The sequence below is a fragment of the Herpailurus yagouaroundi genome, unplaced genomic scaffold (genome assembly GCF_014898765.1).
Source record: "Herpailurus yagouaroundi ecotype Mexico unplaced genomic scaffold, PumYag 28, whole genome shotgun sequence".
In the NCBI taxonomy this organism is placed as follows: Eukaryota; Metazoa; Chordata; class Mammalia; order Carnivora; family Felidae; genus Herpailurus; species Herpailurus yagouaroundi.
This window is the reverse complement of record NW_024412376.1, coordinates 58,890,146-58,905,901: the sequence shown is the minus strand read 5'-3', so window position 1 is coordinate 58,905,901 and position 15,756 is coordinate 58,890,146. Positions and strand designations below refer to the sequence as shown.

General features: G+C 35.0%; 1 protein-coding gene across 13 annotated transcripts in view; it reads left to right on the top strand.

Annotated features, from left to right (window-relative positions):
* LARP1B (La ribonucleoprotein 1B) overlaps positions 1-15,756 on the top strand; it is a 126,823-nt gene that overhangs the window by 100,085 nt on the left and 10,982 nt on the right. For 12 of the 13 annotated variants that reach the window (XR_005789914.1, XR_005789912.1, XM_040474228.1 and 9 more), the window contains 2 exons: positions 11,295-11,455; positions 11,842-11,986. Coding sequence is in view for 11 of the 13 variants with exons in the window: in XM_040474228.1 (XP_040330162.1) it covers positions 11,295-11,455; positions 11,842-11,986 (306 nt within the window). In the remaining 2 variants the exon portion in view is untranslated. Of the gene's footprint in view, positions 1-11,294; positions 11,456-11,841; positions 11,987-12,495; positions 13,037-15,756 lie in introns of those variants that run through there. The other variant, XM_040474209.1, reaches the window with a different exon arrangement.

The following is a 15,756-nucleotide window of genomic DNA, read 5'->3' as shown; positions in this document are numbered from 1 at the left end:
AGCAATTTTGAGGGTTTTTTTTTTTCCAGGGTATTTTTTTTATTGGAGCAGTATATTTAGAGATCAACAGATAATGTTGAAAGATGTTTAATCAATAACATTTAGTTTAGTTAGAACATTTAATGGAAGATTTAGTTAGGAATGTGTTTCTTACAGTCCATTTTTATTACATTATATCTTTTGTTATTAATAATTCATCTATATATTGATTTATTCATTCCCAGGCACCACTCGACCTTCTCCCACAAATAAAATGTATCAGGAAAGCAGGGACTTAACAATGTGTTGGGCATTTTTCTAGGCACTGAGTATACAGCAGGGAACAAGATAAATACAGTCCCTACCTTTCTGGAGCTTAATTCAGGGATTGACAGACAAATATTTACAATAATGAGTGTGAAATTTTTTCAACTGACCTATTTTTTAGAGTAGTTTTAGGTTCACAGCAAAAATTGACTAGAAGATACTAAGAGTTCCCTTATACTTCCTGCACTCCCTGCCTCCTACACTGTAGCCTCACCTGCTATGAGCATTCATATCTTTAGATCATCTACATTAATGTAATTATGGATGTGGTTAGATTTAAATCTACCATCTTATATTCTATTTGTCTCATCTGTTCTTTTTCCTTCTATCTTTTGGATCAGTTGAGTTTTAACAATAATTCTATTTTATCTCTACCATTAGCTTTTTACTTATATCTCTTATTTTTTACTGGTCATCTGTAGTTCATAATATACATTGTAACATAGTCTACTTTCAAATAATATCATACCACTACATGTATAGCATAAGAATCTCAGTACCATAAAGTTCCATTTCCTCTCATCCTTTGTTATGCCTTGTTATTGCTTTTCTTTAGGCAGTATCTTTTAAACAAGTAACATGAGAAATTTTTGAAATATTTGCTCGCATTTTTACCCTTTGTAATTCTCTTCATTTCTTAAACATTTCTTGTTGTACAGGTCTATGAGCAATGAATTCTGTCAACTTTTGATTATTAGGAAAAGTTTTTTTTTTCTATTTTGAAAGATACTCTTATGAGTATAAAATTCTTTGATGGATCTAGGTATGGATGTGGATATATGTATATAAATGTGTGTGAAATACAAAGTATTTATCCTCCTTGTGGTTCTCTGAAATAGTGCATTTATTGTTTGTTGTCTTTTGTTTGGTTAGGAAAATTTTCATCTCTTAGCTCTTCAAATATTTTTTGCCTTGTGTTCTTGTTGTTTGTTCCCCTTCTGGGATTCCAATTACATGTACATTAGACCATTTACTAGTGTCTCACAGCTCTTAGTTGATCTGATCTTTTATTCTACTCTTTTTCTCTTTATAATTCATGTTGGATAATTTTGATTGACCTGTGTTCAAGTTTACTAATCCTTTCTTCAGCTGTGTCCAGTCTCTGGATAAACTCATTATGGGAATTCTGTTTCTGATATTGTGCTTCGTATATTTTACGTTACCATTTGATATCGTAATAATAGTTTTCTTGCTGAAATTCTATCATACATGTTTTCCTTTTCCATGAAATCCTTCAACATATTAATCTAATCATAGTTATTATTTTTTTAAGTGTTTATTTTGAGTGAGAGAGAGAGAGCGTGCATGAGTGGGGGGAGGGGCAGAGAGAGAGGAAGAAAAAGGATCTGAAGTGGGCTCTGCGCTGACAGCAGAGAACCCAAAGTGGGGCTCAAACTCACCAACCATGAAGTCATGACCTGTGTCTAAGTTGATGCTTAACTGACTGAGCTACCCAGGTGTCCCTAATCATAGTTATTTTAAAGTTCATTGTGTGATCATGCCAGCAGTAATCTGTAAGTCTCATTCTGTTTGATTTTCTTGTTGTGTCTGTCTCATAAATTTTGATTGAATTCTAGGTTCTTGTTGCTTCATTATTGGTGTATAGAAATGCAACAGATTTCTGCACATTGATTTTATATCCTGTGACTTTACTGAATTCGTGTATTAGTTTCAGCAATATTTTGGAGTCTTTCAGGTTTTCTACATAGAGTGTCATGTCATCTGCAAATAGTGAAAGTTTGACTTCTTCTTTGCCATTTGGAGGCTTTATTTCTTTTTCTTGTCTGATTGCTGAGGCTAAGACTTCCAGTACTATGTTAAATTTAACAATGGTGAGAGTGGACATCCCTGTCTTGTTTCTGACTATAGAGGAAAAGTTTTCAGTTTTTTCCCATTGAGGAGGATATTAGCTGTGGGTCTTTCATAATGGCCTTTATGATTTTGTGGTATGTTCCCTCTATCCCTACTTTGTTGAGGGTTTTTATCAAGAATAGATGCTATCCTTTGTCAAATGCTTTTTCTGCATTTATTGAGAGGATCATATGGTTCTTATCCTTTCTTTTATTAATGTGATGTATCATGTTGATTGATTTGTGAATATTGAACTGCACTTGCAGCCCAGGAATAAATCCCACTATCATGGTGAATAATTCTTTTAATGTACTGTTGAATTTGATTTGCTCCTATCTTGTTGAGAATTTTTTCATGCATGTTCATCAGGGATATTGGTCTGTATTTCTCCTTTTTAGTGAGGTCTTTGGTTTTGGAATCAAGGAAATGCTGGCTTCATAGAATGAGTTCAGAAGCTTTCCTTCCATTTCTATTTTTTGTAACAGTTTGAGAAGAAGAGATATTAACTGTTCTTTAAATATCTGGTGAGAATTTCCTTGGAAAGCCATCTGGCCCTGGCTTTTGTTTGTTAGGAAGTTTTTTATTACTAATTCAATTTCTTTGTTGATTATGGGTCTGTTCAAATTTTCTATTTCTTCCTGTTTCAGTTTTTGTAGTTTGTATGTTTCTAGAAACTTGTCCATTTCCTCCAGATTGCCCAGTTTGTTGGCATATAGTTTTTCATAATATTCTCATAATTGTTTACATTTCTGTGGTGTTGGTTCTGATCTCCCCTTTTTCATTTGTGATTTTATCTGTTTGGTTCCTTTCTCTTTTCTTTTTGGTAAATCTGGCTAGAGGTTCATAAATTTTGTTTATTCTTTCAAAGAACCAGCTCTTAGTTTTATTTATCTGTTATGTATTTTTTTTTATTTCCCTTCTGCTGACTTTAGGCTTTATTTGCTGTTCCTTTTTTAGCTCCTTTAGGTGTAAGGTTAGGTTGTGTATTTGAGATTTTTCTTGCTTCTTGAAATAGGCCTGAATTACAATATACTTTCCTCTTAGGACTGTCTTTGCTGCATCCCAAAGAGTTTGGACTGTCATGTTTTCATTTTCATTTGCGTCGTGTATTTTTAATTTCTTCCTTAATTTCCTGGTTTACCCCATTCATTCTTTAGTAAGATGTTCTTTAACCTCCATGTATTTGAGGACTTTCCAAATTTTTCTTGTGATTTCAAGTTTCATAATGTTGTGATCTGAAAATATCTATGGTATGATCTTGATCTTTTTCTACCTGTTGAGAGCTGATTTGTGACCCAGTATGTGATCTGTTCTGGAGGATGTCCCATGTGCATTCAAGAAGAATGTGTATTCTGCTGCTTTAGGATGAAGTGTTCTGAATATATCTGTTTAGTCCATGTGGTCCAGTGTGTCATTCAAAGCCATTTTTTCCTTGTTGATTTTCTGCCTAGATGATATGTCCATTGTTGTAAGTGGGGTGTTAAAGTCCCTTACTATTAATGGTATTATTATCATTCAGTTTCGTTATGTTTTCTATTAATTGATTTATATATTTGGATGTCTCCAAATGGGAGCATACATTTTTACAATTGTTATATTTTCTTGATGGATAGAGCCCTTAAATATAATATAATGTCCTTCTTCATCTCTTGTTACTGTCTTTGTTTTAAAATCTAGTTTTTTCTGATATAAGTATGGCTACTCTGGCCTTCTTTTAACATCTATTAGCATAACCAGTGGTTCTCCATTCCCTGACTTTAAATCTGTAGGTGTCTTAATGACTAAAATGAGTCTTTTGTAGGCAACATATAGCTGGGTCTTATTTTTTGTATCCATTCTAATACCCTATGTCTTTTGATTGGAGCATTTAGTCCATTTACACTCAGTAATTATTGAAAGATATGAATTTATTGCCATTGTGTTACTTATAGAATTGGTGCTTCTAGTGATGTTCTCTCGTCCTTTCTAGTCTTTGTTGCTTTAGTATTTTTTTTTTCCTCTCCATTCAAATAGTCTCCCGTAAAATTTCTTGCAGGGCTGGTCTAGTAGTCACAAACTCCTTTAGTTTTTGTTTGTCTGGGAAACTCTTTATCTGTCCATCTATTCTGAATGACAGCCTTGCTAGATAAAGAATTCTTGGCTGCATATTTTTCCCATTCAGCACAATGAATATATCCTGCCACTCCCTTCTGGCATGCCAAGTTTCAGTGGACAGGTCTGCTGCTAACCTTGTGTGTCTACCCTTGTAAGTTAAGGACCTTCTTCTTTATGGCTGAATAATACTGCATCATATATATATACATATATATATATATATATATATATATATATATATATATACATACACACACACACACACACACACCACATTTTCTTTACCCATTCATCAGTTGATGGACATTTGGTCTCTATCTATAATTTGGCTCTTGTTGATAATGCTGCTGTAAACATCAGGGTGCATGTATCACTTTGAATCAGCATTTTTGTATCCTTTGGGTAAATACCTAGTAGTGCAATTGCTGTATCATAGGGTAATTCTATTCTTAACTTTTTGAGGGACCTCCATACTGTTTTCTAGAGTGGCTGCACCAGTTTGCATTCCCACCAATAGTGTAAGAGAGTTCCCCTTTCCCCACAACCTCTCCCAACATCTGTTGTTTCCTGTGTTGTTAATTTTAGCCATTCTGACAGATGTGAGATGATACCTCCTTGTAGTTTTGATTTGTATTTCCCTGATGATGAGTGATATATCTGTTAGCCATCTGTATGTCTTCTTTGGAAAAGTGTCTATTCATGGCTTCTGCCCATTTTTATTGATTGCTTGATTGGTGGATTGATTGTAGGAGTTTATTGATTGATTTCAGGAGTTGCCCATTTTTTAACTGGATTATTTATTTTTTGGGTGTTGAGTTTGATAAGTTCTTTATATATTTTTGATACTAACCCTTTATCAGATATGTCATTTGCAAATATCTTCTCCCATCCCAAAGGTTGCCTTTTTTTATTGATTGTTTCCTTCACAGTATAGAAGCTTTTTATCCTAATGAAGTCCCAATAGTATCTTTTTAATTTCATATCCCTTGCCTCAGGAGATGTATCTAGTAAGAGGTTTCTATGGCCAATGTCAAAGAAGTTACTGCCTTTATTCTCCTCTAGGAATTTGATGGTTTTGTCTCACATTGAGATCTTTCATCCATTTTGAATGTATTTTTATGTATAGTGTAAGAAAGTGATCCAGTTTAATTCTTCTGCATGTAGCTGTTCAGTTCTCCTAACACCATTTGTTGAAGAGTCTGTCTTTTTTCCATTGGATATTCTTTCCTGTTTTGTTGAAGAATATCAATTTCTATTCTATTGCATTGGTCTGTGTGTCTGACAGCCTTTTCCACAGAAATGGAAAACCTTATTCTCAAATTCACATGAAATTGCAAGGAGTCCTGAAAAGCTAAAACAATTTGAAAATGGAAGAATAAAATTCGAAGACTAACACCTCATAACTTTGAAAGCTTCCTGTAACTGTAAAGCTTCCTGGCCTAAGGACAGGCAAATGGACCGATGGAATCAGTAGAGAACCTAGAAATAAACCTTCATGTATACAATCAGCTTATTTTCAGCAAGGGTGCTAGGAATGTTCAGTAGAGAAAAGGACCATCTTTTTAACAAATGGTACTAGGAAAACTGAATATCCAACATGTAAAAGGATGATCCAGACCTTATACTGCATACAAAAAAATTAACTCAAAGTGTGTTAAAGACCTAAACGTAAGAGGTAAAACTGTAAAATTTTTAGAAGAAAGCATAAGGAAAAATTTTCATGCCCTCGATTTGACAGTGGTTTCTTGAGTATGACACCAAAAGCAGAGGTGAGAAAAGAAAAAAATTACCATACTTCATCATAATTAAGAACTTTTATGTATCAAAAGTTACTACCAGAGTCAAATGATAGCCTACTCAATAGGAGAAAATATTTGCAAATCAGATATCTGATTAGGGATTAATATTTAGAATATATAAAGAACTCTAAAAACTTGACAACTAAAAAAAACCCAATTCAAAAATGGGCAAAGGATTTGAATAGACATTTCTTCAAAGAAGATATACAAATTGGCCAGTAAGCCCATGAGATGTTCAACATCATTAGTCGTTAGAGAAATGCAAATCAAAAACCACAATGAGATACCTCTTCATACCCATTAGGATGGTACTGTGGTATCTACTTAAAATTATATGAAGTCTCAGAGCACATTGGTGGCTCAGTATGTTGGGTGCCAACTTTGGCTCAGGTCATGATCTCACGGTTCCTGGGTTCAGGCCCTGCGTTGGGCTCTGTGCTGACAGCCCAGAGCCAGGAGCCTGCTTTGGATCCTGTGTCTACCTCTCTCTCTCTCCCTCCCCTGCTTGTACTCTGTCTCTCTCTCTCTCTCTCTCTCTCTCTCTCTCTCAAAAATAGCATAAACACTAAAAAATTTTAGAAAAAAAAAATTGTATGAAGTCCTAACCCCCAGTGTGACTATATTTAGAGATATTGCAGCCTTTAAGGGGACCATTGAAGTTAAATGAAGTCACAAAGATGGGGCCCCAATTTAATAGGACTGGTATTTTTTAACATTTTTTAACGATTTATGTATTTTTTTCCTATTCAGCTTTTATTTTATTTTATTTATTTTTTATTTTTTAATTTAATTTATTATTTTAAATTTACTTTCAACTTAGTTATAATATAGTGAAACAATGATATCAGGAGATTTCTTAATGCCCCTTACCCATTTAGCCCATCCCCCCCTCTGCACAACCTCTCCAGTAACCCTGTTTGTTCTCCATATTTAAGAGTTTCTTGGGGCGCCTGGGTGGCGCAGTCGGTTAAGCGTCCGACTTCAGCCAGGTCAAGAACTCGCGGTCCGTGAGTTCGAGCCCCGCGTCCGGCTCTGGGCTGATGGCTCAGAGCCTGGAGCCTGTTTCTGATTCTGTGTCTCCCTCTCTCTCTGCCCCTCCCCCATTCATGCTCTGTCTCTCTCTGTCTCAAAAATAAATAAACGTTGAAAAAAAAAATTAAAAAAAAAAAGTTTCTTATCTTTTGTCCCCCTCCCTGTTTTTATATTATTTTTGCTTCCCTTCCCTTATGTTCATCTTTTTTGTATCTTAAAGTCCTCATATGAGTGAAGTCATATGATGTTTGTCTTTCTCTGACTGAGTAATTTTGCGTAGCATAATACCCTCTAATTCCATCCATGTGGTTGCAAATGGCAAGATTTCATTCTTTTTGATTGCCAAGTAATACTCCATTGTATGTATGTGTGTGTATATATATATATATATGTGTGTGTGTGTGTGTATATATATATGTGTATGTGTATATATATATATATATATATATATATATATATACATATATATATATATCTCACATCTTCTTTGTTCATCCATCGATAGACATTTGGGCTCTTTCCATACTTTGGCAATTGTTGATAGTGCTGCTATAAACATTGGGGTGCATGTGCCCCTTCGAGATAGCATACCTGTATCCCTTGGATAAATGCCTAGTAGTGCAATTGCTGGGTTGTAGGGTAGTTCTATTTTTAATTTTTTGAGGAACCAGAGTGGCTGCACCAGTTTACATTCCCACCAGGAGTGCAAAAGAGATCCTTTTCCTCCATATCCTCGCCAACATCTGTTGTTGCCTGAGTTGTTAATGTTAGCCATTCTGAAAGGTGTGAGGTGGTATTTCGTTGTGGTTTTGATTTGTATTTCACTGATGATGAGTGATGTTGAGCATTTTTTCATGTGTCAGTTGGCCATCTGAATGAATAGGACTGGTATTCTTATAAGAAGAGGACATATGCATATCATTCTACACATACAGAGAGGAAAAGCCACATGAAGACAAATTGAGAAGGTAGCTCTCAGTAAGCTTGGAAGAGAGACCTCATCAGAAACCAATGCTACTGGCACTTTGATCTGAGACTTTGTAGGAGTGCTCACAATACTGTCTCCATCTTTGGCCTTCCTTCTTGTTCTTCTCTGTGCAATGATCTCCCTTGGGCTTATGCGTTCCAGGCATAGTGGAGGTTACTGTATGTCCTAGCTGGAATGAGGGAAAGCTTATTCTGATTATCCCTCTGGTGTATAGATTGCGCCACTTTAGATAACTAGTAGAGTTCCTTCTTTCACACAGATGGTGCTACTTTGGATAATTACCCTTTGTTCTCACGTCAGTGATCCCCCCCATTCTATAGATTCTATGGATTAAGGTCTGGACTTCATGGAAAATAGCCGCATAGTGGTGAGATTGTCCACCCAATCCCCCTGACAGTAAAGTTGCCCTGAATAAAACTCTGTGTAAGCAGTATGGAGTGGCTTCCTTTGTCCCTCCTCTACCAACATAAATTTCTGTTGTTTAAGCCATCCAGTCTGTGGTGTTTTGTTATGACAGCCTGAGCTGTCTAACACAGGTATATACACTTTTTTTAGCTGAAAATAATTGTTTGTGAGGGTGTGTAGAAACTGGAACCCTTGTGCATTGCTTGTGGAAATATCAAATGCTGCAGCCACTATGGAAAACAGTTTGGCATTTTCTCAAAATGTTAAAACACAGAATTACCATATGACCCAGCTGTTATACTGTTAGGTATATATCCAAAAGAATTGAAAACAGGGAGTTGAACAAACCCTTTTATGTACATATTTATAGAAATATTATTCATAATATCCAAAGATAAAAACAATTCAAGTGTCCATTGACAGATGTCTGCATAAACACAATATGGTATATACATACAATGGAATATTATTCAACCATATAAAAGAATGAAATTTTAATTTATGTAACAACAACATCGATGGACCTTGAAAACATGCTTATTGAAATAAGGCAGACTCAGAAGGGTAAAGATAGTATGATCCCACTTGTATAAAGTACCCAGAATAGTCCAGTTTAAATAGAGAAATTAGAATACAGGTGACTGGGGGCTAAATGGAGGAGGAAAGGGCTAGTTATTGTTTAATAGAGTTTTTGTTGGGGATGATAAAGAAGTTTTAGGTATAGATAGTGGTGATGTTATGTAACATTGTGAATATCTAATTTTGATGAAAAGTAAGTGTGCTTAAGAATGGCTAAAATTATAAATAGTATGTGTATTTTACCATACACACAGACATGCTCACACACACTCCTAAGAAAATCACCACTGATTTTATTAGGAAAGTTTTTAAGTATTAGTGGAAACAATCAGGCTTACAGTGACAAATACAAGGTTTCCAAAATTCTAATATTTGCATAAGAACTCAAAGTTTTCCTTGACATTTTGTTCATTTTCAAGGAAACGTCTGACACAAAATGAAGTCTGAATATTCATAATTTGTTTGTCGTTTTCTAATTAAAAATGTTGTTGCAAGAAAAATCAGCTGGGTCGTCTCCCAACTTTATGAAACAAGTGCTTTGATTTAAGACAACTGTTTTAGTTTGAGCTGCTATAACAAACATGCCATGGACTTAAACATCTATTTCTCACAGTTCCAGGATCAGGGTACCAATGGGTCTGGTATCTGCTGAGGGCCTACTTTGTAGATGGCTATCTTCTTGTATCCTGACATGGCAAACAGAGAGAGAGGAAGCAGCTATCCCACGTTTCTTTCTTTTTTCAATATTTATTTTTGAAAGAGAAAGAGAGACAGAGACAGAGCACTAGTGGAGGAGGGGCAGAGAGAGAGAGAGGGAGACACAGAATCCAAAGCAGGCTCCAGGCTCCAGGCTCCGAGCTATCAGCCCAGAGCTCAACGCGGGGCTTGAACCCATGAACCGCAAGATCATGACCTGAGCCAAAGTCAGATGCTTAACCGACTGAGCCACCCAGGCGCCCCCTATGTTTCTTTTTATAAGGGCACTTATCCCACTCATCAACTCTACCCTCATGTCTTAATTACCTTCTACTACCATCTTATTAGGGGCTAGGAATTCGACATTCAGTCCATAAAAATAGCCACTGTACTTTGATAATGCTGCAAAAGTACTTTATGCTTCCATCCCATTTTTGAAAATTGTGATTAAAAATCACATAACAAAATATTTACCACTTTAACTTTTTAAGTGTATAGTTCGGTACTGTTAAGTATGTTCATATTGTTGTGAAACATTTCCAGAACTATTTCATTTTGCAAAACTAAAGATTTCGTCCCATACAATAAGGGTTGAGATTTCATAAAGTTATTTATTTATTTATTTATTTATTTATTTATTTATTTTGCTTCATCAAAGACACCTTAAGTTGAAAGTGGTACTTTTTAAAATTTGCAATCACTATCACTAGTATGGAAAGTTTGGTGCCTCTGCCTCAATTTGCATTAGCAATTTTATGCACCATTACTTTTGTACTATCAGTACAAATGTGAACACAGTGAAAAGGGCAAATAATACCTTGGTGTTATTGTGAAAATGGTTTTGAGTTGCAGACTTTCTGAAGAGTTCTTGGGAAGCTCTTCAAACATCCTCAGTCTACACGTTGAAAACCACTGATTTAGATCAGTGTCTTAGAAAGAAAGAAAAATAATAAATAAAGCAAAACACAGGAAAGAACATTTGGTGATGGGATAGATGAGGGAGACCAGTTAGTTCGAGTGAAAGAGGAAGAAAACCTGTATTTGAATAATGGAGTGCAGATGAAAAGGAAAAAAAAAATAGACTTAGGTGAGATTTCAGAAGTAGAATTGATGTACAGAATTGTAGGTATGTCTTTGGATTCATAAAATTATTACCTTTGTGCCAGATTTTATTCCTCATTTCCACTTATCCAATTTATATCATTTACCTAATTGCTCATGAAAATTGAGATTTTCTCTAGTACCACAAGAAACTGAAGTAAATAATGGATCTGGAATAGGAATAAGCGAGTCTTTTAGTCATGTGGTTCTACTTACTGCTTTAGTTTGAAAATTTATAACCATGTTCTTTATCAACTTCTGCATATACCTGTGTTGAACATAAATAGCGATTCAAATATTTATCTTTATGTCTTAGTTTAGTTTTAGGGACTAATGTCTTTTCCACTGTTCAGACCCAACAACAAACAAATAGTACAAATTGGTTTAAACACTTGGTTCTTGATATTTCAGTTTGAAGGCTTTTTTTCCCCCTTCTCAAACAGCAGTTCAAATGCTTCGCCTTCAGAAGGTGCACCACTAGTAGGAAGTTATGGATGTACTCCTCATTCATTCCCAAAGTTCCAGCACCCTTCTCATGAACTTTTGAAGGAAAATGGCTTTACCCAACAAGTGTACCACAAGTATCGTCGAAGATGCCTAAGTGGTAAGATGCTTGTCCTTAAAATAGCTGTATTTAAAATTAAAATATAATATTAAAAAGTGTGACATTTAATATCAGGTTAAGATATTCTTTTGTTATAATTACCTTAAGTAAATGTGTTTATACATATTTTTATCATGTATTTTGTAGCTTATATACATTAGGAAATGAAGTTTAGTATATTCTTGTTACTATTGACAAATGCTTAAATTTGAACAGTGAGTCAGAAAACAGATTAATATTTGTCCCTTAGTTAGAAGAAAGCCAAATACATTTTAAAGATTAATATGTTTTAGTTTTCCTTATTTTAAGTTATATAAAATGTCTGCTGTTTTGACTTAATAAGCATCTTTAACAAAAAAAAGTTTTATTATTTTATCTTTTTCCAGAGAGAAAACGCTTGGGAATTGGCCAGTCCCAAGAAATGAATACCCTCTTTCGTTTCTGGTCCTTTTTCCTCAGAGATCACTTCAATAAAAAAATGTATGAGGAATTTAGACAACTTGCTTGGGAAGATGCAAAAGAAAATTACAGGTCAAATATTTTCTCACATTTTACAGTTGAAGGGAGTTTTCAATAAAATAATTTAAAGGGTAAAGTGCCCAGTTTTGAACTGGGAAAGTAGAACAACATAACTGGGGAGAGGCTGTATGTTTCCTATTGCTGCACAGCAAATTAGTCCAAAACTCAAAAAATTAAAACACCAAACATTTCTTAGTTTACAGTTTCTAAGGGTCAAGACTCTAGAACAGCTTAGTTGGGTGGTTCTGACTCAGATGTCTCATGTGCAGTCAAAGTGTTAGACCCGGCTGCAGTCTCTAAAGACTTGACTCAGGCTGAAAGATCCTCTTCAAGCTTATTCACATGGCTGAAGCTTCAGTTCTTCACCACATAGGCCTACTACTCAGCATTTAATGACATGACTTCAGAGCAAATGATCTAAGAAAGGTGAAGAACTTCTAAAACGAAGACTTGATGTCTTGTATAACCTATGTTTGAAAGTGACATACCATCATTTTTGCCATGTTGTATTATTCACACAGACCAACCTTGGTACCATCCCTGGTAGGAGAAGATTACCCAAGATTGAGAATACCAGGAGGTAGGATCATTTGGAACCATCTTAGGGGTTGGCACACATTCCAAATGAAATTTGAAAGAGCCGTTAGAGACTTCCCTTGCATGTGCACTTACATCCCCAAACTGACAAATACTTAGAGCCAAATTAGTTGTTAAGATGCCTTGAGCCAAGAAAAAATAAGGCCTCTCATGATATGTCCACACTCATCTATCAAATCTCATTTTTTCCTACTAGTGCTCTGGTCCTCTAGGCAACAATATTACTGAACATGTTCTCTGAATGACCCAAGTTATTGCATCTAGATAGCTATACATATTCTTACCTCTGGTTATTCTGTTCTTCCTCCCTCTGCATTGCTAACTCATTCTTTTCATCCAGGCTAGACCTTGCTTCCTTGAGAAGTGTTCAGGATAAGTTTTGAGAGTTCCTATAGGACAGAGTTGGGACCAAACTGAAAGGGTCAGAAAGAACATGAAGTAGACTTATGCAAGCAATTTATTCCTGGAAAGGGGAAGAAAGGAAGAAATGGAAAGAAGAAAAAAAGATAATTTTACACTCAGTATTTACTTAAATTTGCCGTTCTAAAAATGGATTCTACTTGTAAATCTTAAATAAGAATATATTGTTAACCAGATATTGTGATCTTTGAGAGGAAAACAAAAAATAAATTTTTCGGGAAAAAAAATTGCATTTACCCTGACTTGTAGAAAAAATAGACTTTAATTTTCATCCAGAATATTTATCTGTACCTCTATTTCTCTCTTTTCTATTCCTGACCTCTCTAATCAACCCCAAAACTGTTTAATAATGTTCCTGAATTCAGATTTTTGGTCTTTCTTATCACAGTTTTAATAGCTACTGCCAATTTACCAGGTTTAGCACAAAAGGAAAAACTTGCCATTTTTGATTTTGGTGTTATTCAAATATATTGACAACAAAACATTTTGATATTATTCAAACTATGGTTTGCTACTCATTAGTGGGTTGTGAAATCAGTTTAGTAGTTTGAAAAATGTCAGACTGCACTGAACATAGGTTAAAATTTTTTATAATTTATATATACATGCAAATTTAGAATTGTTTGCAAAGCTTATATATGCTTTTATGTATACATGTATATATGAGTATTGTGTCACCAGATAAAATATTTTTCTTACTATTAGATTTAGAAAAGTTTGAGGGGCACCTGGGTGGCTCACTTGGTTGAGCATCCAACTCCTGATTTCAGCTTAGGTCATGATCCCAAGGTCTTGGGATTGAGCTCAAGATTCTCCCTTTCTCTCTTCTCCCTCTATCCCCCTCCCCCACTCATGCTGTGTCTCTCTAAAATAAAAGAGTTTGAAAGTCACTGTTATTATTACTCTCAGTGTCTTTTGCTGTTTCTGCAAACAATTTCTGTTTGTTCTTCAGGACTTTCTAATAACTTTCTGATATGCCCATGCCTATCCAAGTTTAGGTTGGGAATTCTTTTTCTGTGTTCCTATATCAGTCTGTATGTTTCTAGTGGTTTTTAACACATAATTTTGGGTCTGTTTCTGCAATGTTCATGACTAACCTGGATTAGCTGTTCCTTAGGAAGTATGTAGCACAGTTATTGTTAAGCATCTGAAGGCTTTGAAATCAGGGCCAAATTTGAATCCCAGCCTATTAATTCACTGTGGATTGGCAAATCATTAATCACAATAAGCTTCAGCTTCTTTATAAAGTAGGGGAAATTGTGGTAGATACCTTCAAAGGGTTATTGTGAAGATAAAACAGAACATGTTCCCTGATACACAGTAAGTGCTCAATAAATTGTTACTGTTATTAGAAAGATTAGTACTGAATCTATCCATTGACTAAATTCAACAGTAGGATAGTTTTAAGAAGGAAGGAGAGAAATAACCTTTATTATCTTCAATGTGCCATCTCTGGTCTAAGTACTTTATAAATATTTGTGTCATCTATTCTTGAAAAGTATGATATTGTTATCCCCCATTTTCAGGGATGTAATTACAGGCCCAGAATTCAAATATAGTTCTTTCTGCTTCTCATCCTTTATATTTTCCACTCATCTAAGCTTTCTCACAATGAGGGGTAAGTGAATAAATGGCAACTGAGAGGCTGGCCATTTGCCCCATGTCTTCACTTCAGCAGTTATGCTGCATAGTTGGATTGTGATTAATGTTATACTTTTGAAAAAAAAAAAGTAATGTCATACTTTTGGTCTTTGGAATTGGTTTGCTAAAAATTAAGACTAAAAATCCAAATATTGTAGTAGTCTATTGGCCTTTACCAATAACCTCTAAGAATTCTAACATTCTTCTAGAATGTCATTTACTTGATAAAACCCAAAACATTCTCAATTCTGCTTTCAAGAAAGAATGAAAAAAAAAAGAAGAAGAGAAGAAAAGACAGAGACATAGGCTTCACTGCCAGAGATTCGGATTTCATTGGTTTGGAGCAAAGCCTTGGCATCAGTATTTTTAAAAGCTCTCCAGATGATTCTTATATATAGCCAAGGTTGAGATATCAATGCTTTATATTTATATTTATATTTATATTTATATTTATATTTATATTTAAAGTATATAAGCTAATACCAGTATAATAGCACATAAGAGGAGTGTCAAGGCATGTTTGTCATTTCTGAGCTGGTGATTCTTTAGTCCTTAGTCCCCTTAGCCTTCAGTCATATAAGCTCAAAGAATAGTATCACTTATGGCTACCAAAACAAGGGGCTCAGGTCAGTGTGTGGGGGTAGTTGGTAGTCCTACATTTCTCTTGGTAGCTTGCCAAGAAACCTATTTATTCTTCTGGGCAGACCATCGCTTTCCATCTTGTAAATAAGGTAGTTGCAAAAGACACACACACACACACACACACACACCCCCCTTCATGTGAATAAAAGCCAGGCAAAATTATTTTACAGGTAATGAAGAAATTGTATGTAGTATTTATTCACTAAGGCACCCAGCATGACTTAAGGATTCTAACTAGGAATCTATTAATTGCGACTTGTTTTAGTTGAGTAAGCTAGACATGGTCCTTTTACTGCTGTTCTGAAGACTGTGTTCACTGTCATGGGTTCTGCTCATCACCATTAATTAAATTAAAGATTGAGCCCATGTAGTTTGCTGATCCACTGTCCAAAATTTGTCTTGGGTTCTCTAGGTAGCTTTAGAAGAAAACAAGGAAATTTGCTTTCTGATTTTATGTAGTGATTACAGTTGTTTTAGCAAAA